The sequence below is a fragment of the Podarcis raffonei genome, chromosome 3, assembly GCF_027172205.1.
Source record: "Podarcis raffonei isolate rPodRaf1 chromosome 3, rPodRaf1.pri, whole genome shotgun sequence".
NCBI lineage: Eukaryota > Metazoa > Chordata > Lepidosauria > Squamata > Lacertidae > Podarcis > Podarcis raffonei.
In genome coordinates this window covers 77271289-77293975 of record NC_070604.1, presented here as the reverse complement: position 1 = coordinate 77293975, position 22687 = coordinate 77271289, and the positions used below count along the sequence as shown (strand labels likewise).

The window sequence follows — 22687 nt, the reverse complement described above, 5'->3', positions numbered from 1 at the left end:
TTTTTCCCTGACAGAGGGAATAGGCCTTCAAATATCAAGAACTCATCAAGAGATCAGCACACCACTCGTTTAAAGTGCCAGTGCTGAACTCCTGACCTCAATCACAGTAACTGCAATGGGCACTTTCTAAATCCTACAAGAGAACTCATTTTTTAAAAACATAAATATAAATCTGTTCCACTGTTAAAAATCACAAAATAATAAAGGTGTTCTGGATTTTTTTAAAAAAATAGACGAAGGTGATTTTTTGGTGGCTGGAAATATATTCATCAGGGAAACATCTAGTTAATACTGTTTAATTACTACAATTTTTCATTTCCATGACAGATTTATGTTTTATGTAAACTGCATGTTATAATTTATTCAGTATGCCTTTCTGTTTCAACATTTCCATACTGCACTGTCTCAGATAGTACTTGTCAGATCTTGCTAAGCAAGCCTTTCCCAATAATTTGAAAGAAAGCATCTTCCAAAAAGCAGAGAAAGATGATCAAATGATGGTCAATATTTTAAAAATAGCAGTTGCATTATATATTTATATATATACACACACACATATACCGGTATACACACACACACACACACACACACACACACACACACACGTTGCAGCTTCCTTTATTGCTTTGACATTTGTAGCACAACATATAGCAACTACTAGCTTCCTGCACCAATTTTCTATTAATATATCTATTTAAAATGAAAACAAATAAAATACAAAAGAATATTAGTAGAAGTCCATGCTTGTGTTTCCAAGTGTAAAGCTATATGGAGGTATTTCTTTCACTGCCAATTTTTCTATATCATCCTTTATAATGCATAAAAGATGAAACAATTACAACACTTTACTGGTGCACAGACTTTGGAATACTTTCCCCAGAGGTGTCTGCCTGGCCCTTTTTCTCCTCTGTTTTAGGCAGCAAATGAAAGCAATTTTATTTGTATGTCCTTGGAAAAGGGAAGGAAATAAATGTCTTTATGCTGAGGATTTTTTTCAGGTCTGAATTTTAACTGCTATTTTGTTGCTTCTTGCAATTTTATATGTTTTTATTTTTTGGAATTGTTTTGGGTATATTTCAGTGGAAAGACAGAAACAAATAATTGCAAACAAAATAAATAATGAATAAATGAAATAGGCAGCCTGAAGATTTGGGGGTTAAAGCAACAAGCCTGGAGTCAAAATCTTTTTCAAGGCCCACAAAGGGACAGGCAAGTCACCTTCAATTAGCTGTCAATCAATCTGGACTCAATCTGAGCCATTCGAAGCAAGATACTAGGGTGGGGTACAAACTGGGTAGGGTACAAACTCTGTGATGAAGACCTACATAATGCTGCTGAAATAAACTGTACATATAGTTCAGCCATGCAATTTGCCACTTGGCAGGTTGCCCAGAATAGATAGCAGCTGCCCCAGGCAAATAACTGAATGGTAAACTGCTTGCTGTCTGCCTCGACCCCTTACTGCCCACCCACGACTGAGAATGAAAATAATTTTGCTTCTATAGCACACCAAACAGCTGTGCACAAGACACTTATAAACAATAAAATATACACATTGCCAACATGAAACAAAGTCATGTAAAATATTTTAAACTGAAAATTATACAAAAGAGAAATGAGAAGTTATTCCCTAAAAGAGTGCGGAAAATAAAAGGCATTCAGATGCTTTTAACATATGGAATGGAAGCTAGACAGCCGTGCAGGAATAAGCCCCAGATACAGGCATTGTTAATGCAGTTCAGAACCACATAAACACAAAAGTGCCATGTTAACCTTATCCACTATTTCAGGGGTAGACAGTGTAGTGTCCTCCAGATGTTATGAACTACAACTCATAGAATCGCAGAGCTGTACCCTCTGCAATACATGAGTCAAGTCATCCCTGACCATTGGTCATGCAAGCTGAGACTGATAGTTGCAGCCCCAAGCTTCTAGACAGCACTGCTCTATAGGCAGCCAATACTGCAAAAAAAAAACAACACTTCCAAGTGGCCATGAAGAAATTAGATCTGTAATTAGGCTAGATCTGTAATTAGCCACACTGCCACAAACTGATGAAGCTGCAAGTCCATATAAGAAGAGATTCTGAAAGTCAGGCCATGTGGTAGTCTTAAGGAAACAAATGTGTAGCTTATGCAAATTAGTCCTTGAACCACCTACGATACTGACATTTCAGGGGGGAAACAGGGTCAGCGATGAACCTATGACTCTCAGTCTCAGGCCCCATTTGCAATGTGGACATAATAGTACATTTGTTTTACAGAACTATTACGCTGAAGGAGGTTGTATCCCTTCTCTCATGCCACAGTCACAATGTAACTCCTCCTTCCTCAGACTATTTGCTACATACCGTATTTTTCGCCCTATAGGATATCCATCAAACCTTTATTGCATTAGCATACAGCCATAGCAAGATAAGACAAAAAAGCAAGAAAGAAATAACCTGATAAAACAGAATTCAGACGATATTACGGGCATTGTAACATTTAAATTACCCTAAAACAATAATATAAAAATTTAGTTGCCAGCACCGGGAATCTAAAATGCAGATGTATATAAAACATATAATGGCCCCAAAATAGGCTTGGCACATTTGGTTAAAAAGGTAATACAAAGAATTAAAACAGGTCCAGGTCTGGGACCCACTACCCAGTCAGTGTAGCCCTAAGTTTCAAAGCCTGCACTATAAAGATTGCCACCCCACGTGAAATTTGGGGATTTGCGTCCACAAGAAGGAATTTCAAACAGTCTTCCTTAGATGTGATGGTGGGCGGGATCAAGAGGAGGAGCTTAGTTCTTATTAGCTCATAAATAGGGCAGTAGAAAAAGAAGTGTATGAAGTCCTCTACTTCATTCATTGTGCATGGACAAAGACGCTGAGTAATGGGGGTCTTAAAGTAAATCCCCTGCAAGAAGGCCGTGGGTATAGAATGGAAACGGGCCATGGTAAACGCTCTTCTCAAATTGGGCTCCGTCAGGTCTATCAAGTAGTTGGCAAGTGATCTTACCACTTTCACTTTAGGGAGCCACTTGGAGAGGCGAGCTGTGGCGGACTGTGCCTGGTCCATGGCCTCGTCTCTTGTAAGAATCCAGGCCCGGATATTGTGATGGTCCCAAGATGACAGCGTGTCAAGATCTGGGAGGGAGTAGCGTGCCGTGATAATCTCCATGGCCTTGGACCATTTGTTGTTAAAAGCACAAGTTAAAAAGGCTTGCCTGGCTAGTAGGGAGCCTGGGGCTTTGATTAATTTACAATAAAAACTAATTATTCTAATGTGGGCCCTATAGGACGCACTTTTTCCCCTCCAAAAATGAACGGGAAATCTGGGTGCGTCCTATGGGGCGAATGCAGGCTTTCGCTGAAGCTTGGAGAGCAAGAGGGGTTGGTGCGCACCAACCCCTCTCGCTCTCCAGGCTTCAGGAACACATCCGCAGCCTAAGCAGCCCTGTGGGAGTTTCCGCAGGGCTGTCTAGGCTGCGGATAGCAGTCTGCTTCCCAGAGCGCCGGGCGTGCTGAAAGCAGAGCGCCCGGTGCTTTGGGAACACATCCGCAGCCTAGGCAGCCCTGCGGGAGGTCCCGCAGGGCTCCCCACGCTGCGGATAGCAGCCTGCTGCCTGGCGCAAGGGGCGCCCTGAAGCAGAGCGCCCCGCCCGCCGGACAGACATCGGCCAGCCCCACAAGCTCGGGGGACAGCAAGGAGGCGCAGCACTGCCATCCCGCTGTTCCTCGACCTGGTTCGGTTTCCCCGACCTGGTTTTAGGGGGGAAATAAAGGGGGGAAATTTCCTTTATTTCCCCCCAAAAAAACTAGGTGCGTCCTATGGGACGGAGCGTCCTATGGGACGAAAAATACGGTATCTTCTTTATTCCCTCAGCAAACAGCAGGTTGCAGAGGGCTTTTTTTTTTCAGGAACTGTGGGAAAGGTTAAGTTCAAACCACATGCACTATGCTCCCAATCCATACTTTTTCTTCCCCCCCCATTGCTATTGAACAATACATCAAATATTATTGAAACTGAAACTACAGAGCGCTAGTAGAAAAGCATTGTGAACCATATAAAAGTTCTAAGTTCTTACACACCAAGTAATTTATATAGGATTCATATAATTTCACTCAACATTAATCCCCTCTGAGAGATGCAAGAGCATCTCTCCAGAGCAGAGACAAAACTCACTGGAAGCCTAAGAAAAGTATTAATTGCCCAATAAGAGAAGCCAGCTGTGGAAAGAGGCCAGATGGGCAGCATGGTGAAGGGTAGAAGAATGCGAGGAGCTGAAGTGGTCAGATCATAGGTGTACAGTCCTTCTAAGAATATTTCAAGAGCTGATGGTACAACTCCTCACTTTATTTCAAAGTACAAAGTGCTATTACACAACACTATATGTGCTGGCGAGTGCAAAAATCATAAGCTATATGCATCCTCTTGGCATGCAGAAAACACATCACAACAGTGTTCTTTGATGGGAGACCTTCTTGAACCATATACCCATTCATTGGGCTGGCTCGTTGCCTAATGGAGAGATTTTCTGCTTGTCAACTCTGCAAATTGTAAACACGACTGTGCATAATTTGTTCTCTCTCACCCCTACTGGGGAAAAAAAGGCAAGGGACTACAGTAATCCAAAGTTCATGGCATAAAAAGCTGTTATGGGGGGGGGATCATAACAACTTAATATGTTGTGAAGTTCAGATTCACATATCATTGTTTTGCTCATGAATAATATTCACATGCACTCTGAAGACAAATAGCTCTTCCATTGCCAGCATTAGCTGCTTATCGATCTGAATAAGAAGTTGCCAATTCCTGTATTCCATTGTGGAACGTCATTTAAATCAGATGCATCTTAATTCTCAAACCTCTTTGTGTTCATGTGTTTATGAAACAAAACTACTGTTACCTAGAAGAACTCTCTCCTGCTTTCTTTACACATGCAGGTCATGATGAAGAATTCACCATTAGAGACTAGGAAGATTCAATAACCTTTCATCAAAAATTACCTGGAATGCTGGGAAAGCTAAATCAGACAAATAAGGACTTACCTGCTAGAGGGAATGCAATATAAAGTGGCAGTTTTAACTGCATGTGGTAGGACTGCCCAGTGGCTAATACATCCTGGGAAATTCAAGGAAATTCCAAGAGATCCCATTCAAAGCCCAACAATTAATCTTGATGAATCTGGGTATTGGTTTATTGCCAATTAACCCTTAGGCTATAGACAGTTATGCATAAGGATTTAACAGCCTTGCTTCTGGTTGCAGAGGTATCCAAATACTGGTGGTACAAAACTTCATTTTTGCTGCAAGGATGGTGGACAAAGGTCTAAAATAGTGGCTCCAAATTAACTAAGTATTGCAGACCCCCCCATATGTGAATGGTGCCACAGACCACCAAATGAGAACCACTGGTCTAGAACATAACACTGGCTGGAAAACTTATGAAGCCAAACTGAGTACATAGGGAAACCAAACATAAAGATTCATTTGGTATGATTAATTTCTGAAATATTTATGGTCACAACTTTATTTCAAATAAACACTGGACAATGCCATAACACCTAGTGCACACCCTTTTCCTGAGTAAGTTTGAGCTTCCTATGGATAGTTGATGGTGTTTTGTTGTTGTTGTTTTGGTCTTATTATAGTGGTTCTTTACAATGCCTTGCAACTCTGTCTGCATCTATGCACGCTGTATGAATACTTATTGAAATTTTTTTTAAAAAAAGTTAATGGTTAAAAAAAATCACCTGAAACAGCAAGCATTTTGGCTTCAAGAAGAGTGGGTAGTTGAGTCTCAATATCATTCACTTTCCTCCTTAAAGTGCTGCACAGCTTCTGACTGGTACACACCTAGATTGAGGCAGACAGCCATGATATATAATTCATTCATGTAAAAATATAAGGGAATAAAAAAGGCATTTCAAATTGTCTTGGTTTACAGACATGACATATCATTACACAGCATGACAACAAAGGTTAATAAAAAATGATGTGTGATATTGCTGCAAGACATTCATCCTGCCATTCAAGGGCTTTGCCACAGAATCCCCAGAAATAGTAACTCTCTTAACAGTTGCCCAAATAGGGAAAAATGATGATCACAAACAAAGCAGACAAGCAGATACTGCAAGACTATATTTCAGGCAAGAGGCCAAAGCTGGAAAATTATTGCAGATGTTTGATCTTTCTGTAAATATCTTGCTGACAGTCATAATGGCTAAAGATCAAAGTAAACAAATACTTGGTTCAGATTAACAATCCGGCCCTACTCTCTAATCTTGCTGTCCTTATGGAACAGCTAAAACAGCATTCCACCACAAGACATACAGGGCAGAGTCACGCAGGCTGGACCAATGTTCCTAGAAACTGAGCCCAATTCTCTTGCTGGAGTGAACAGCTAGCACAAATATCTGTTGGGAAGAGGAATGCAGTATAAGGTGCTAGCAGAGCGCCAAATAACTATTCAAAGAATCAAAGCAGAAATAATACATTACAAGTCACCTCCCTGTTGAATGTCAGACGTTTGACAAAGACCTTTCCATTTCAGCAGACAATAAGGAAGTTTTATGCTTTTATGATTAAGTTTTAATTGATTTTATTCACTCTTGAGTTTTTTTGTAATTTTACATACACTACTTATAAACTTCAGAGATTAAGCAGTATATAAACAGGTGAAATAGATAAATTAAATTTGCAAAAGAGACTGTCTTCAATCCCTTCCCATCTAAAAACAAGCATCATTTCCTCCAATGCCAAACACAGGTGGCTCAGTGCCTATCAGAGAAATACAACCGCCCAAAAATAAACATTATTTGTTCTTACTTGGGACTAACTAAGTATGTATATTGGTTTATACATGAAAAGAAAGAAACCTTGAAAGCAACAACAAGAATAAAATGGCCAAAGATTTAAGCTCAGTTAGCATCAGCTAGCTCTGTACTGATTCCACCGACTGTCTCAGTACTGCTGTTGTGGCTCTGCCTTGCCAACTGCCCTCCTTCAGTGAACTGCCACCATTTTGGCATTTAAATAAGCCACTCCGAGTAGCACTATAGTGTTCTAAGCCCAGAGAGCCAGGCTCCGTACAATACCTCACTCCTATATGAAGCTAATCAATAGTGGCAGGAATGGAGGATGCAGCAGTGTGTGTTAGAATACTAAAATTAACTCACTCTTTCAAAATGTCATGCTATCTTCAGTATTTGCTGTAACAATCACTTAGAAAAATCAAAGAGATGGAAGCAGTGCTGAGTTATTGATGCCAAAGGCAGCACCTCTGTCAGAGTTTCATATCCAAGTGAGGCATCGCCACTTTGCATCAGACCAGGCCTGGCTTTATTCTGAAAGGGACAAAGTGACTAAGGCTGACTGCTCAGTTCATTATCACAAAGTCTTGCTCAATAGTCACTTGAAATGCTACGTATCTTCATAAATAGCACATATTTCCTTTGACCATGCAGTAGGGGGAGGGAACAATCAGTTAATTCTTCTTGTGGGAAGAGTGAGAGACACTACATGCTATTTAATTCTGGGCTTTCAAGATTTTTAGGTAAGCCTGCAATTTTAAGTACCCATAGAAATTAGTGAACCCACTGTGTTTATATTACTTTTCCAAGATGAAACTGCATAATCTATGAGGCAGTTGCACAGTTCTAATTCAGCAATGTTGATTTCAGAATATTCTATGGACAGTTTTCACACCAAATAACTTTTCAATGGCCTCCACTGAATCCAAAATGGATTCTGAAACATTTATAAACAATTCTACCATCATAATCCTCCCTGCTATTGTGAAGAGGTTCCTTAGCACAGTATTGGGCCGAGACTCTCAAGACTAATAGAAGAGCATGTTGTGCTTCAGACAGTACAAGGAAGCCTGCCTACTCTGTGAACTGAGGTAGGAGCAAATACTGGAACTGCTGCTCCAACATTCTGAGAAACCCTAACATGAAAAAGTAGTGCATTTTTTTAGGGCGTGGAAGAGTAATGGACCACTTCCTTTCCTCTTGCAATCTGTCCTAAAGACTGCAGCAGCAGTTCAGTTCCTAATATCAAAGCACTTTTGCACCTCTTAGAACTTTAAGAATGAGCCTTCTTGTTAAATTTACTAGCATGATTTGGCTTAGCATGTTGTCCAAACCCTGGCTTGTGGTTTAGTTCTCCATGAACTGTAAATCACAGGACAAATCTTGGTTAGTCTGAAGAAAGTTAAATCACAAGCCCGGTTTCAAACAACACACTAAGATTATCCATGCCTTAGCTCAGCACTGTAGTTGAACGACTGATGAGTGAAGCATCTTACCAGACCTCCCAGTTTCCCGGGGACAGTCCCTGGATTTGCGAATCTTTCCCCAGACAAATTCCACCCCTGGAATGTCCCCGGATTTCATCTAATGTCCCCGGGAAACGTGGCAGCAGCAGCCTCACCAGCCTGGAGCCAGCCCGGCAGCGCAGTTGGCTCTGGCTGGCTTCAGGAGCTGCTCGCTGCTGTGGCGCCCACCATTTTGACTCGCCAGAAGTCTCCATATGATGGTGGTGCAGGGGCTCTAAGATGCATCTTCCGGGCTGCCTCCACCTTCCCTGACCCCAGCAACTAAGCTGTGAAGGGAGGCATCATGCTGCCTATTGGAGCAGCCCTGATCCCAACTCCTACTTGCATACTCTCAGCCCTCCTTCTCCGCCTTCAATGCCTGACCTAACGTGCACCGCTTCCCCACCACTGCCAAAGAACCAACAACTCAGGGGCTGGCCAGACTCATGGAGAAAGGAGATAGAAGCCCTGGAGGAAGGGGAAATGTGGTGGTTGAGGTAAAGACGGTGGCTGCCCCTCTGCCACCGCCATCACTGCAGCATCAACGTCCCGAATGTGTAGTATGTATACATGTATGTGTGTATCTAAAGTGTCCCCGGCTTCATTGAAAAAAATCTGGTAACGTTAATTTGCAATCTCCTCTCCATGTGCCTGCATGTTTGGCTTTGTGTGACATGTAAACCAGGCCATTAACTACTGCAATGATGGCTAAAAACAGGGATATGAGCAATCAGAGGGAGAGAAGGGAATGTAGCACTCACTCTTATCAACTCTACTGAAAGAGCAGCATCATTCAACTCTATCACTGAACTGTTTCTGTTCAGGTCTGTCATTACAAGCACCATTAAGAAATTATGCCTGAGCCTGCTTGTTTTCCTCCTGTCTCTGAATCCCCACTTTCTTTTGTGTTGTGTCCTTTAGATTGCAAGCTGATGGGTAAAGACTGTCTTGTTTGTTATTGTTCTTATTAATCCTATTCTAAGCCACTCCAACAGTCTTTGCAAATGGAGATTGGTGGGGGGATGTTTTAAATAATATTCAAAACCCTCATAAACCTGTTATTTTTTGCCAATTGGCGGCTCACTGATTATCTCTCCTTTGCATGAGCTAAGAAATAAAATATTTAATGCACCATTCCACCCACTATCCAGCTGTCACATTTTCACTTTTTATACACTGACCAAATTAGCATAATGTCAGCATTCCAATAATCACTTAATATTACATTAAAAACAAGATCTTTAGAAAGCTGTTCACAGACTGCTTCCTTACACTTATGTAATTAATTGCCTCATTAATGCCTTACATTTACAGAAACAAATATAGCAGTTAAAGTGCACTTACTCTGGCAGCTGTATGTTTAATGGACATATTGAGCGATTGCTCTTTTTCTTGAAGCCTAGAAAAATTAAATGAATATTAAAAGATTCCCATTATTGGATAATCAACATCTCAGAAACAAAAACAAATATTCCAGTTGTTTATCCCATAACAACTCTCTCAGATAGTTGAAACTATTGTCTGTTACGCCAAAACACCCATTCGTTTCTTTAGAGCCCAACTCATCCAAAGCTAAGCACTTTTAAATGTATGTATTTATTTCTAAAAGTATTCCTATGTTACTTTTTGGCTCTAAAGAAGAGGTCACACAAAATCACATTAATTTATGAAGAACATATGTTTAATCCCTACCCCACCCTGGGCTGGACATAAAAAGTACTTAAGATTGACTTGACCATGCCCACTAAATTTTATATTTTAAGGCCTGTTTCTAGCATGAGGCCATCAGAAACTGTAGCATCCCATTACCAAATAAAGCTGGCGGGGGGTAGGAAAAGAAAGCTAACTCACTGTGGGATAACACCAATAATCCACACTCACATCTGAAAAGACAACTAGAAGATGTTGGTGAGCAGGTGTGGGTGCCTAAGGAGGCGATCATATTTTATTTGCTGAAGAGACTCCAAAACAGCAGTACACACTGGTTCTACCACAGACTTTTGAAATTTCTCCACAAATGGCATTTTGAAAGCCATGACCTTCAAAATAGATCTAATCCAAGTCCTTTGAAAGAAGGCAAACACTGTACTCCAGGGGCTTCTATCTGCTGAAGCTTGCCTCAGTGGAAGATATATAGCAAAATTCTATTAAAAGTTTGAAATGGAATGATTTCTTTGCCCTTCAGCAAAGTCTGCACAATATGAATCAATCAAGGAATCAATAACTCCTTGGCATGATTACAGTTCTTATCTGTGAACCTCTCCATGTGCAATTTTGCACATCTTTTATCAAGCAACTGCTCATTACAATTAAAGTTTTTTTTAAAAAAAATTATTTACCATTGGATAAACTTGTTTTAATATCATGAATTATACCAAAAAAAGAATGCTTCTTAGACCAATTGTGCATTGTGAAAACACAGTAAAAATGAAGTAGACTCATACTGGATTCTCTGCAGGCGCTTTCACTTTACCCTACCAATCGTTACATCTTTTGAAAAGTTACTGCTTAATCCAAATAGCATAACGTGATTGTTAACCCATAAAGTGAGACTATCAATATTTCAAGTGAAGAAGAAGAAGAAGAAGAAGAAGAGGAGGAGGAGGAGGAGGAGGAGGAGGAGGAGTTTGGATTTGATATCCCGTTTTATCATTACCCTAAGGAGTCTCAAAGTGGCTTACAATCTCCTTTCCCCTCCTCCCCCAGAACAAACGCTCTGTGAGGTAAGTGGGGCTGAGAGACTTTAAAGAAGTGTGACTAACCCAAGGTCACCCAGCAGCTGCATGTGGAGGAGCGGGAAAGCGAACCCAGTTCACCAGATTACAAGTCTACTGCTCTTAGCCACTACACCACGCTGGCTAAACAGCTTTTGGGCTCTGATACTTTAACAAGACACAGTTAGGCAATTAACAAAAAGTTCTAAGGTTGAGGACTACTTGCGATATCAAAAAGGGAAATAGGTGCTAATGCGATGGTTCTTAGAATTTCAGAGATGAACAGAATTCTCATAAAAGTGAAAGGAAGTGTAAGAATGGTGTAATAATGCTTATTTTATTTATTTTTATCCATTTTATTTATATACGACCCTTCAGATCTCAGGGCAGTTCACATGATAAAAATACAAGATAAAAGCACAAATAAATAGTTTAAACGAAAACAACAAAACAATAAAGCCCCCTCCCACAAACACATTTAAAAGGCTATAGAATATTAATCAGCCAAAGACCTGGTTGAAGAGGAACATTTTTGCCTAGTGCCTAAAGATATATAATGAATGCATCAGGCGAACCTCCCTGGGGAGAGCATTCCACAACTGCCACAAATAATGCAGAAAAATACATAAACTAATGTAAGGTTGAAAGGTTTGGTCTGTATATCCAGTGGTTTATTTGCTTACATGCAGAATTCAGAAATGCAGACCTTTTCAGACCGCAGCATACAAATTTATCATCTTCCATGAGTAGGATAAATCACACATGCAAGTCATGCATCAAAATAGCCATAGATGCATTAAAAAAGGTAATCAAAAGCTGAACAACTGAAACTGGGGAAGAGATGTGGCTCACCAAGGAGCCATTTGGCTCTGAATGAAGAGTAAAAGTAAGCTAAAATGAGGTAGAATACTCAACTTTACTGTGCTTCACCAGCAGCTAGGGAAGACAGCAGCAAACCCTAAAGGCAGGTTAGGAGGGGAGGTTGCAGCAGAAGCCCTACAAAGTCAAGTACAGAAGTGAAGGCAAGCCATTGGGGGAAACGACTGTCAGTAAGGAATTCCAGACAGGGAAGACCATAGAATAACTGTCCAACTGGCACTCCATATAGCTCAGTGGTAGAGCAACTGCTTGGCATCTAGGAGGTCTCAGGTTGAATCCCCAGCACCTCCAGGAAGGGCTGGGAAATAGTCTTTGTCCTTGGAGAGCTGCTGCCCATCAATGTAGAACAATACTTAGCTAGATGGACAGATGGTCTTTGGTCTAAGACACCTCCTTATGTCCCTATGCATATTCCAAATAATTTACCATTTGGAATGGAAAAGTCAGGAGGGAGGTGACATTTCTAAGACTTTCTCCTTCTTGTTGCTTTGCCTGTGGCTACTGACAAACCTGAAAGTAAAGGCGCACAAAACTAAAGACTCCCTTGAGTTCTATAATGCTTGGGCAAATCCTTAGATACCCATATTATCCACACACCAGGTATAAAAAAGAAAGTACAAAAAGGGATATTAAACATTGGCTAGCAAATCCAAAAAATAGCTGAATTCTGTTTCCAGGGATATCTGCTAGTGTATGGATCTGAATATTTTCCACCAGCACTGCAAAATTTTATCTGGCTGGTAATTGGAATTATGCTACTAGCAGAATAATTTTACATTTCATGCAAATTTAGGTGGCTTGTTATGACCTATGGTAATAGAAGTTTTTGCAGGATTTTTATTCTATTGCTTTTCTTATGAAGGGACAGGATTTGGTGTTGCAACTTGCCCCAGATCCTTGAGATGAGCCAAACATGAGATGAACAAAACATAAATACCTAGTACAGATGAGTGAGTCACCTTACAGCATGGGTAGGCAAATTAAGGCCAGGGGGCCGGATCCAGCCCAATTGCCTTCTAAATCCAACCCGTGGAAGGTCAGGGAATCAGCATGTTTTTACATGAGTAGAATGTGGCCTTTTATTTCAAATGCATCTCTGGGTTATTTGTGGGGCCTGCCTGGTGTTTTTACCTGAGTAGAATGTGTGCTTTTGTTTAAAATGCATATCTGGGTTATTTGTGGGGCATAGGAATTTACTCTTTTTTCCCTCCAAAATATAGTCTGGCCCCCCACAAGGTCTGAGGGACAGTGGACCGGCCCCCTGCTGAAAAGGTTTGCTGACCCCTGCCTTACAGCTTACATAGCTCTCTACAGATTTGTGGCCAAATCTGAATGAAACCAACATTTATGTATATTTTATGCTACAATAAGTTCTATGGTGACAGACCCTCCTACTGACAATAGATATTTCTTCAGGGCACCACTTTTCATAGTGCTTAATGAACATATTGAACAATCATAGTACTCTCTTCACGCTAATTTCCTCAAGCAGCGCTCTCTCTCTCTCTCTCTCTCTCTCTCTCTCACACACACACACACACACACAGAGAGAGAGAGAGAGAGAGAGAGAGAGAGAGAGAGAGAGAGAGAGTGTGTAATTGGCACAAGCTGGCCTTGTCTTCAACCAGAATTACTATGTGGCTGAACAATATTCAAATTAATAAGCCTTTCAGGCCCCAAGCATTTAAGATTATCTTTGAATTAACCTCTTTCAGACAAACCTTTAAGGGCTCATGTAGCTGAATGGAGTGGTTACCAGAAACATCAAGAGAAAATCCTACTGCCAATGGCCATGACAATATTAATCCAGATTATTTAAAACATCCATAAAACAGGTTTTGCATTCTGGACGCATTTCAGCATTTCAACCAGCAACAGCTAAACAGGGGGTGAATGTGGGAATGAAAACAGAGCGTACAAGTTTTTTTAAAAAAATATTGGACACTATCCAGCCCTCAAGGCACCGTTTTAGAACTGGCATCCAGATTCCCACTCCCTTCCCTAATCCAAAATCAGTATTTTGGCATTACCCTTGAGTATAATACAAGGGAGCCAAGAATGAGCAACAGGAAAGCAGATGAGAAGATTAAATTTAAAAAATATGAAAGCTAAGCAAGATACATACAGATAAGTGGTTTCTGTGATAATTAATCTCAGTTTTGTAGATGTGACCTCCATTGATCTTTTTCATCAAAGCATGCAATAAAAAAATGTCCTTCTCAATGTATCTACTTGTGTCAATAACAAAGCAGGATAGCAACTGACTAATCCAAAAGCTGTCACTTTAACTCCCACATTTGTTGACTGATTTTCCAACTGAAATTGACAAATAGCAGCAAAAAATATTTAAAATCAATGTAATATGCAACTGATTTCTCTGACCCTAAAGTATTTTCTTTCTTTTTCTACAGAATTCTATAACCAACTAATGGAAATAAGACAGGACAGACATTTTCACCCCATCAGCCATTATGCTAAGTTAAAGACACCCACCCCTTTCAGCATGATGTGAAGTGAATGACATTTGCTTTGTAATGTGGGGAGGGGGTGTCACCTCTCTTCTGTAATAATGAGGGTCTTCAGCTGCAATATGATAAAAGGTTTTGAGATCAGAGGTCAATAAATGAGTGTGGGGACCTATTTTGCCACTTCTCTGCCTAGTGGGCAGGACAAATCACTGTATCAAAATGAAAGACCTGCACTATAATAAACTGCCTGAGTCTTTATTTAACAGTTTAAATAATCTCCTCCCATGACACGTGGGAAAGACACCAGTAAGGATGGAAATGGCACAAAAGATTGATAATGCTGCTTCTTACTCAGCACAGGGGATGAAATGATTGCCTTTTGGCCATCTCTGCAGTAATGAAATCCTCATTTAGAAATAAGATGCAAGCTTCTTGGGAGGAAAACAACCACATGGAAGGTGCTCCATGTGGGAAGGTGTTCAAGAGAAGTAGATCCTTTCAAGGCTGGGAAGTTTTCACCATGCCATCACAAATGTATGTTATCAATGAAGGGCTTATGTGACTATTGTTATAGCTATAGTAAACCCAATTCCTGGTAAAATATTATGTAGCACCAAAATCATTCCAATGCCCCAAAGCAACTTTCATGAACATCAGGCTCTAAAGCTAAAAACAGAAATTTTCATGTATTTTCCGATGAGGTAAGATGCCCTATAAGAGAGAAATCAGAAGAAAACAATACATCAAAGTTTTTATACAGGATTTCAAAGTATCATACAATAATACATACCTTTTAAGGGACTCTGGTAAATCCAAAGTGCACGGAATATTCTGTGATGCCTTTGAAGTTTCAGTCAAGGCTTCGCCTATTTCTTGCAGCTCTCCAAGCGATACCCAGCTAAGCAAGGTAGACAATTCACAGTCCTGCATCTGAATGAACTGATCTTGGTCTTGAATTTCTCTCCTTAGCTGTTGATCTTTAGCTTCTAGAACAGCCAGCCTTGCTCTAAGGATTTCAATTTCTTTCTGCATGAAGTAGAGAGAGAATTGTGCATTCGTGTTTAAAAAAGGAGTGCGATGAATTATACCAAATGGTGCAAGCACACACAAACACATGCAAGAGCCAATTCTCCAGCCAATTCTCCACATGGCTATAATGCATTTATGAATATCATGGATACCAGGCTCATCTTTCCCACCCAATGAACCTCACCCACATGGTTACAATATGTGCAGCCATGTCACAGTCACATGGGAAAGAACCATAGAAAAGAATCTCTCACGTGACTCAATATGTCTGAAAAGAGCTGAAGTTCTACCTTATCCTCTTGAACCCAATGAAACTCAAGTTGAATGTTATTAATGTAAGTCCTACTGATTTAAAGAAAGCTTATCTGTGAGTTATGTTCGCAGGATTAGGATCAATATGTTTAAACAAATACAAGCTAACAGCATGAATCAAAGCAACAACAGTCAGTCACTTTGTAAAGGCACATTTCTGAAGATATGCCAACCCTTGAAAGCTAATTCAGCTTTGCAGTTGTACTAATTAGCACAGGAAGAAGAGCTTTTCATTCTGAACTGAAATAGTCAGTCCAATAAATTCAATTTGCACTTGTGCTGCCTGAAACATATGCTATTTGCTGTACAGCTTCTTTTGCAGCAGGAAAACAGACAAAAGTAGTGCTTCAGCACACACAAGTGTTTCTCAAGGTCATCAGGCCTGTTACTTGGGTATAAAATCAGTTTTGTAGCACAAACAATTCATTCTCTGTATTACTGATTGGATAATAGAGCCAAAAACCCAATGGTCTTCAGTTAACAAAACTACATCTCCAAACTCAACCGTACTAATTTCCATTAGCTGGAAATTAGTTGGAGAAAGTTGGAGAAAGAAATAAAGAGGGAAATGGTGTTATATAACTTCTGTATTGTTAAATATTTGACAACATTTGTAGGGGGGATACAGGACTAAAATCCAAAATTACAGCTATGTGACACAACATAAAAAAGTACACTCTAACAATGTTGTTATTATTTCAGGTGCACAAAGATCAACAGGCTGGGCCCAGCTTTGTATGCCACTCCCACATGAATCTTCCCATCCAGTAAAAAAGCAGTTTCTAAATCTAGCTTCAAATCCTATAAAAATGTGGAGTTGGAATGGACCCTGAGGATCATCTAGTCCAACCCCCTGCAATGCAGGAATCTCAACTAAAGCATCCATGACAGATGGCCATCCAACTTCTGCTTAAAAACCTTTGGAATCCACCACTGTCAAACAGCTCTTACCATCAGAAAGTTCTTTCTGATGTTTCATTTGAATCTTCTTTCTTGTAACTTGAAGCCATTGGGTTTGGGTCTGAACAGTGAAATCTGGTTAGTGCTAAGTGTGGTTAATGTTTATTTAAATCAGGGTGCGGAACCATTTTGGTGCTGCATACCAGATCCTTATCAGATACTAGCCTTGTGAGCTGAATTTGACAGATGGGCAGGGCTGATGACATCTGTCACATGAAGTCATAATGATTGATTGATTAGGCAATCTGACGTTCCAAAATCAAGACTTCAAAACACCCAGCAGGGCTTGCAGGGCTTGTGGTGCTTAAAAGCTAAGGCTTTGGCTTTTCACAGGCATCAGCTGCACAAGTGAGTTCCCTGTGGGAACTTGCTTGTGCAGAAAATCCAGTCTGATTTCCTTGCCAATGTGCAATCACTTTAAGATTTAAGATTGCGCATTGGCAGTTGTATCCCAACCTGTCAACACACCTAAAATCTCACAGGCTAAATCTGAATCCCTGGTAGGTCAAGTTTGGCCTGTGAGCCGGAAGTTCCAAATTCCTGGTTTAAACCATTTAATAATGCTTAGAGAAGGATAGCTGGAATTCATTCTAGAACAGGGGAGGCAGCATACAACTCCAGGTGCCATGTAGGGCTTAGAGAACAGGCCAGTCAAAAAACTGAACAGGAACTTTATTTTTTCTTTCAACCAAGAACAGAACAGCAACAAGCAGCTCTTCATTCTACTCAAATACAATTAGGTCTAATGTCACCTAATGACCAAACCACAGAATGATGCTATACTCCATGGTTCACTCCCAATCCCTTAACCTTTGTGGAGGGCAAGAATACACTATGTTAGAATAATGTGACTATAACACTACTTTAGGGGATAGGTCCAGGGAGGAGGCTCAGCTAGAGGCAGAAGGAGAAAGTAGCCAGGGAAGGAAGACCTATTGTACATAGTTCTTTAATAAAACTATTTCTTCTTCAACTCCTCTGACCTGCTCATCATTGAAACAGAGAACATTACACACTACATCTGCATTGGTTCATGAACAGGTAGTCCTGCTGGCTTTTAACAACCCACCCCTTTTTCTTCAGCAAAGAACTTGTACCTATTTTTGAAAACCAATTACAACAAAAGCTACATCATAAGTCAACATTTACAAGTTTACATTTATTAGTTATGATTGTGAATATTTCCTATTTTAATAGAAGAAGAAAATGAAGATTTCTAAACCGTATAAGAAATAGTTAGGCAAGAACAACATTTTTATAATAATCATTGCATGTCAAACTTCTAAGTTACTTTTTCAAGAACCTAAATCATGAAGTTCATAGATCAGACACTGATAGAATAAACGAAACAAAGAATAAATGAAATTTATTCATGCATAAAGAGCATATTTTTAAAATACTCGGAAAAGTAAAAACATGTTCATGAACAACTAAATCTTCAATACCCTCCAACCTTGCAAGAAGTTTGCACTACTCCTGTGGCCAAAATTATTCTTTTTTTTTTTTACTGCCAAGTGGACTAAGATTCTAATTACTGCACAACAATAAATCTACTTGACCATACTTCCCATTTGCTTTCCTATATATAAATATTGATGCATATACTGGGACATCATGTCCTTCTTACCTGTATCAATGCCTTTTCTTCAAGCAGCTGATCTCGTTTTGTGGCTGAAATTAGTAGTCTTCCATGGTGAGGAAAATTTAAAATCTTCTGTTCACATCTCTGCAACAGCTGTTTTTCTTCTCTATTAAGCATTTCAAAAATAACCATTACAAACGCTGACATGTGTTGCATTAGCAAATTGGCAGTCATGTCCTAAACATTCAGAAAAACACACACTATCTTCCAGGTCACGGTGATCCATTCTCTAAAAGCATAGTTGTGCCAAACTTGAGAATTTATTTAAATTTTAAAGCAGTTTAGTGGTTTGATGTTGTGTGGGGCCTTGAGAGTTTAGCAGAGGCCATAAGGTGGGATCACTAATTAAAATATGATGCCCTAAGGGTCTTTTTTCTCTGTGTACACCATGCAATGTTGTTTGCCTAAAATGCATCCATTAGTGTCTTAAATGAGTGGCTAGAGGCAAATGCATAAATGCAATTTTTTATCCCCACCGTGACAAATTTGTGCTGATATCTGCCTGGAATGTAGCAATACTACCACCTTAAAAGATGGCAGAAAGCCATGCTGAGAGGCTGTGCTGATGGTTTGTGGGAACCAGCATAAGAAGTCTCACTACAAGAACAAGATTTCCCTGCTCTCCTCCCTACCCCCATGCACCCTCAATTGGCTCTGGAGTGTCTGGAGAACCTCAAGAATAGCACATGGTGGGAGAGAGCAGATCATAAAATGCTTGCACTAATGGAATGACTGGAAGAGTGCAAATTTGAATTCCCCCCTATATAATTTGTTAAATTGAGCATTTAGTGGCCAGGATGATACATGCAAATACAAGGAAAGTGCATAGATGAATCACATCCCTTTTTATGCTGAATTGCACTTTTCTAGAATTCAGTAAACTGCAATTAAATATTGTCATAATTTTAGTTAAAACTCCATCTCATTTCCAATACTACTGTAAGGGAGTAAAAACACTTTCCTCACCAGCAGGTGGTGTATATATAGGAAGTCCCACAATCACTGGTATGCAGCTTTTTAAAAATAGTGCCAAGCCTTTTAATATGTGTGTGCTTAATGTAAAACAATAATGAATCATTCTTTCACTACCTTCCAATAAGTGCCCAGATTTCCCCAAAGCTCTCATTTGCTTTGAATTTTAGAAAGTAAAATAAAAACACCTTCTGAAATGATAAATTAGGCCGCACTCTTAGGCACATTGGGACGCAGGTGGCGCTGTGGGTAAAACCTCAGTGCCTAGGACTTGCCGATCGCATGGTCGGCGGTTCGAATCCCCGCGGCGGAGTGAGCTCCCGTCTTTCGGTCCCAGCTCCTGCCCGCCTAGCAGTTCGAAAGCACCCTTAAGTGCAAGTAGATAAATAGGTACCGCTTTATAGCGGGAAGGTAAACGGCGTTTCCGTGTGCTGCGCTGGTGCTGGCTTGCCAGAGCAGCTTCGTCACGCTGGCCACATGACCCGGAAGTGTCTTCGGACAGCGCTGGCTCCCGGCCTCTTAAGTGGGATGAGCGCACAACCCTAGAGTCGGACACGACTGGCCCATACGGGCAGGGGTACCTTTACCTTTACCTTTTACTTAGGCACATTTACCAAAGATTGACTTCCAAGCAGATATGCATAGGATTGCACTTTTAGATGACTGGTCCTACTTGAAGATAGCATACCTCAAAATAACATTTTCCTACTCTTGTTAGGAAAATCATCCAATAGGAAATTAGATTTTTAAGGTGAGCATGTTGCTGGATTCTACCTTACAGAAACTATGCTGCACAGTTCCCAGTTTAAAAAGTGTCCAAGCACATTCCCTTGGGTCGGCTTGCAAGCAGGATTTTTATTGGGGGAGGGGCTTCTTTTTCCTTATTAGCGTATAAAAATAGAAGATTCTGCTGGCCTGTGCAAGGCTGAACACATAAATCCTTTAATTCATGTGATACAGCCTTTGCAACTATGTGTTCTTTAATTTCTCTTATAACACAACAATCATTCATTCCCCAGTTACAGTTTCAAAGTTCAGTCAAATGCCTTCTGAAGTCACTTATGAAAGTCACATGGGATTTGATTAGTTCAGAAACACCTGACCTGCTAAGAGGGCATGAGAGAACAACATGGGAAATCAATTAAGAGTGTGGACAAAACCACTCGCCTTTCCCACTGAAAATATGAACCTTGACAAATGCTTGTGGAAAGACAGTAACAATCATAAAGAACTGATTATAAGAGACTTGAACAAGGAAAGAATAATCTAGACAAATCTGAGGTTTTCTTTCCATGAAGTGGGAGATTGAGGGAGAGGCTCAGCAAAGAAAATAAAATGTCAGGACCTCTGCTATGGTGAGTAATAATCTGCAACACCCTTCCCCAATCTAGGACCCTCCAGATGTTATGGGCTACACTTCCTGTCTGCCCCAGCCAGCATCTGAAGGGCAGGAGTTTGGGGAAGGCTGATCTACAATCCATTGAGATGTTCTCCTGTGCAAGCCACTCTTAAATATATCAGACCCTTAGTAAGGCTTGCAGAGAAATACTTCTTGTTAGACTGTGCCCCCAAACAGTCATCATCATTAGATACATATATTATCAACCAACAATAGGTCAGTGCAGTATCACTATCCCAAAATGTGCAGATGGAGGAGCCAAGTCTGAGAGTTAGTTATCTTAAGGCCACCCAGTTAGTTTATGGCAGAGACAATATTCAAATGAAGGGCTTCCTGGTTCACAGCTCAGCATCCTAACACTGCATGAGCTCTCTGGACTTCTTTGGGTAAGAAGTGTGCAAGTCAGCAAATAGTGGCATGTGCTTTTAAGTCGGCCATGGGTGCCTTGGCAGAAAGGGAGGTATATAAATGCACTCGCTCACTCACTCAATAAATAAATAAATGACAAAGGACCATTGATTTCAATTGAGTGCTGGGTTTCACCCTATGTTCACAAATTTCAGCGCAGTTTTTAAGGAAGCTTAAAACATTATCCTATACCACTAGGGCCAGCAAACTTACCTAGGAACTTCCCCATACAATGCCACTTGAACCTGTGCTTTAAATCTCTCCAAAAAACTGCTAATTGAAGGATGTTGTGAAGGAAGCTGAAATTTTAGTGCACTTTTCTCTTTCTCCAGCTCTTCAAGTTTTCTTCTAAATTTATCAGCTGGGAAAACAAGGAGGAAAACACATTATAATTAAATGATTCAGGGCTATATTTTGTTCGAAAGAAAGTCTGATATAGTGATAAACAAAAGGGACATATCATAGAGAGAAAGCTTTGGTTATGTGAAATATTTTAAATGATAGCGACATTATTAAAAATGCAGCCAAAGAGTCACAATGGTTGCCAAGCTACTTAACCTATATATATGTAAAGAACCAACCCTTGACATTATTGCATACACTGTTGAAAATGGTAACACACATTATGAAACTTGCAGTACTGACATCAAATGCTTACAGCAAAATTAGACGTGACATTAATCATAGGCTTGTTTTTTTCCTCCACCAAAAAACAGGTGGAGGGGGAGGCAATTTGAATCAGGACTAAAGCAAAAAGACTGTGGGGATTTAACCCTTTGCCTCTGTTAGTGTCCCAAAATGGATCAGGGCCCACACAACTACTATTTGACCCCATCTTTATGTGCCATCTCATTTTGGGTAAGTCAACTCTATATTCCCTATTCGAAAACTTATTTCTTAAGAACTTATGTCTTGGGTTGAAATAACATTGATGAAACTTTGAGAACTTGGATAAAAGGCATACTTGAAAACAATATTAACATCTTATTTTATAAAGAAGCTGCCTATCTTCTGTTAGTAATTGACACTTTAAAAAGTTAGCATCCTTTTGTTTCTTTATAGAGGCTTTTAAATTCCACAGAGTATATTTAAATATACTCATTTCAAACAAACGTAAAACAATTTTTTTATTCTTTGAGAAACAAAAGATCCTCCAATTCTTCCACCATTTCCAACCACCTTCACTCAGTTTTCATTATCAGAACTATTATTTCACTCTTAAGTAGAAAATTCAGCTAGGTGCTTTGAGGGAAATGAAAATACATCTAAATGAGGGCTAAACTGAAGCAAATGGGAGCAGGTTTTGTTAAGATTTTCAAAAACCGGAGGGGTTCCCAATTTTGAGAAGGCCATCAGAGAAGTCACCACCTAAATTAGATAGATGTGAGAGAAGCGTGAGCATTCTCCCAAGCATTCTCCCTGGAATACATCAGGAAGAACTTTCTGACAGTAGGAGCTGTTCAACCGTGGAACAGACTCCTTGGGACTATCCCTCCTTGGGGGGTTTTAAGCGGAAGTTGGATCTGTTATGGATTCTCTGATTCTAAGTTTGGTTATAAACTACAATGCAGCTTTCAGCACCTGCAAATGACTGC

The 22687-nt window shown here is 40.1% G+C and overlaps 1 protein-coding gene across 5 annotated transcripts in view; it reads right to left on the bottom strand.

Moving 5' to 3' along the window:
• DISC1 (DISC1 scaffold protein) overlaps window positions 1–22687 on the bottom strand; it is a 157425-nt gene that overhangs the window by 98509 nt on the left and 36229 nt on the right. For all 5 annotated transcript variants that reach the window (XM_053382507.1, XM_053382511.1, XM_053382508.1 and 2 more), the window contains 5 exons: window positions 21306–21453; window positions 18299–18419; window positions 15161–15396; window positions 9654–9708; window positions 5746–5848 (listed from right to left, as the gene is read on the bottom strand). In XM_053382507.1, the coding sequence (XP_053238482.1) occupies window positions 5746–5848; window positions 9654–9708; window positions 15161–15396; window positions 18299–18419; window positions 21306–21453 (663 nt within the window). The remainder of the gene's footprint in view (window positions 1–5745; window positions 5849–9653; window positions 9709–15160; window positions 15397–18298; window positions 18420–21305; window positions 21454–22687) is intronic.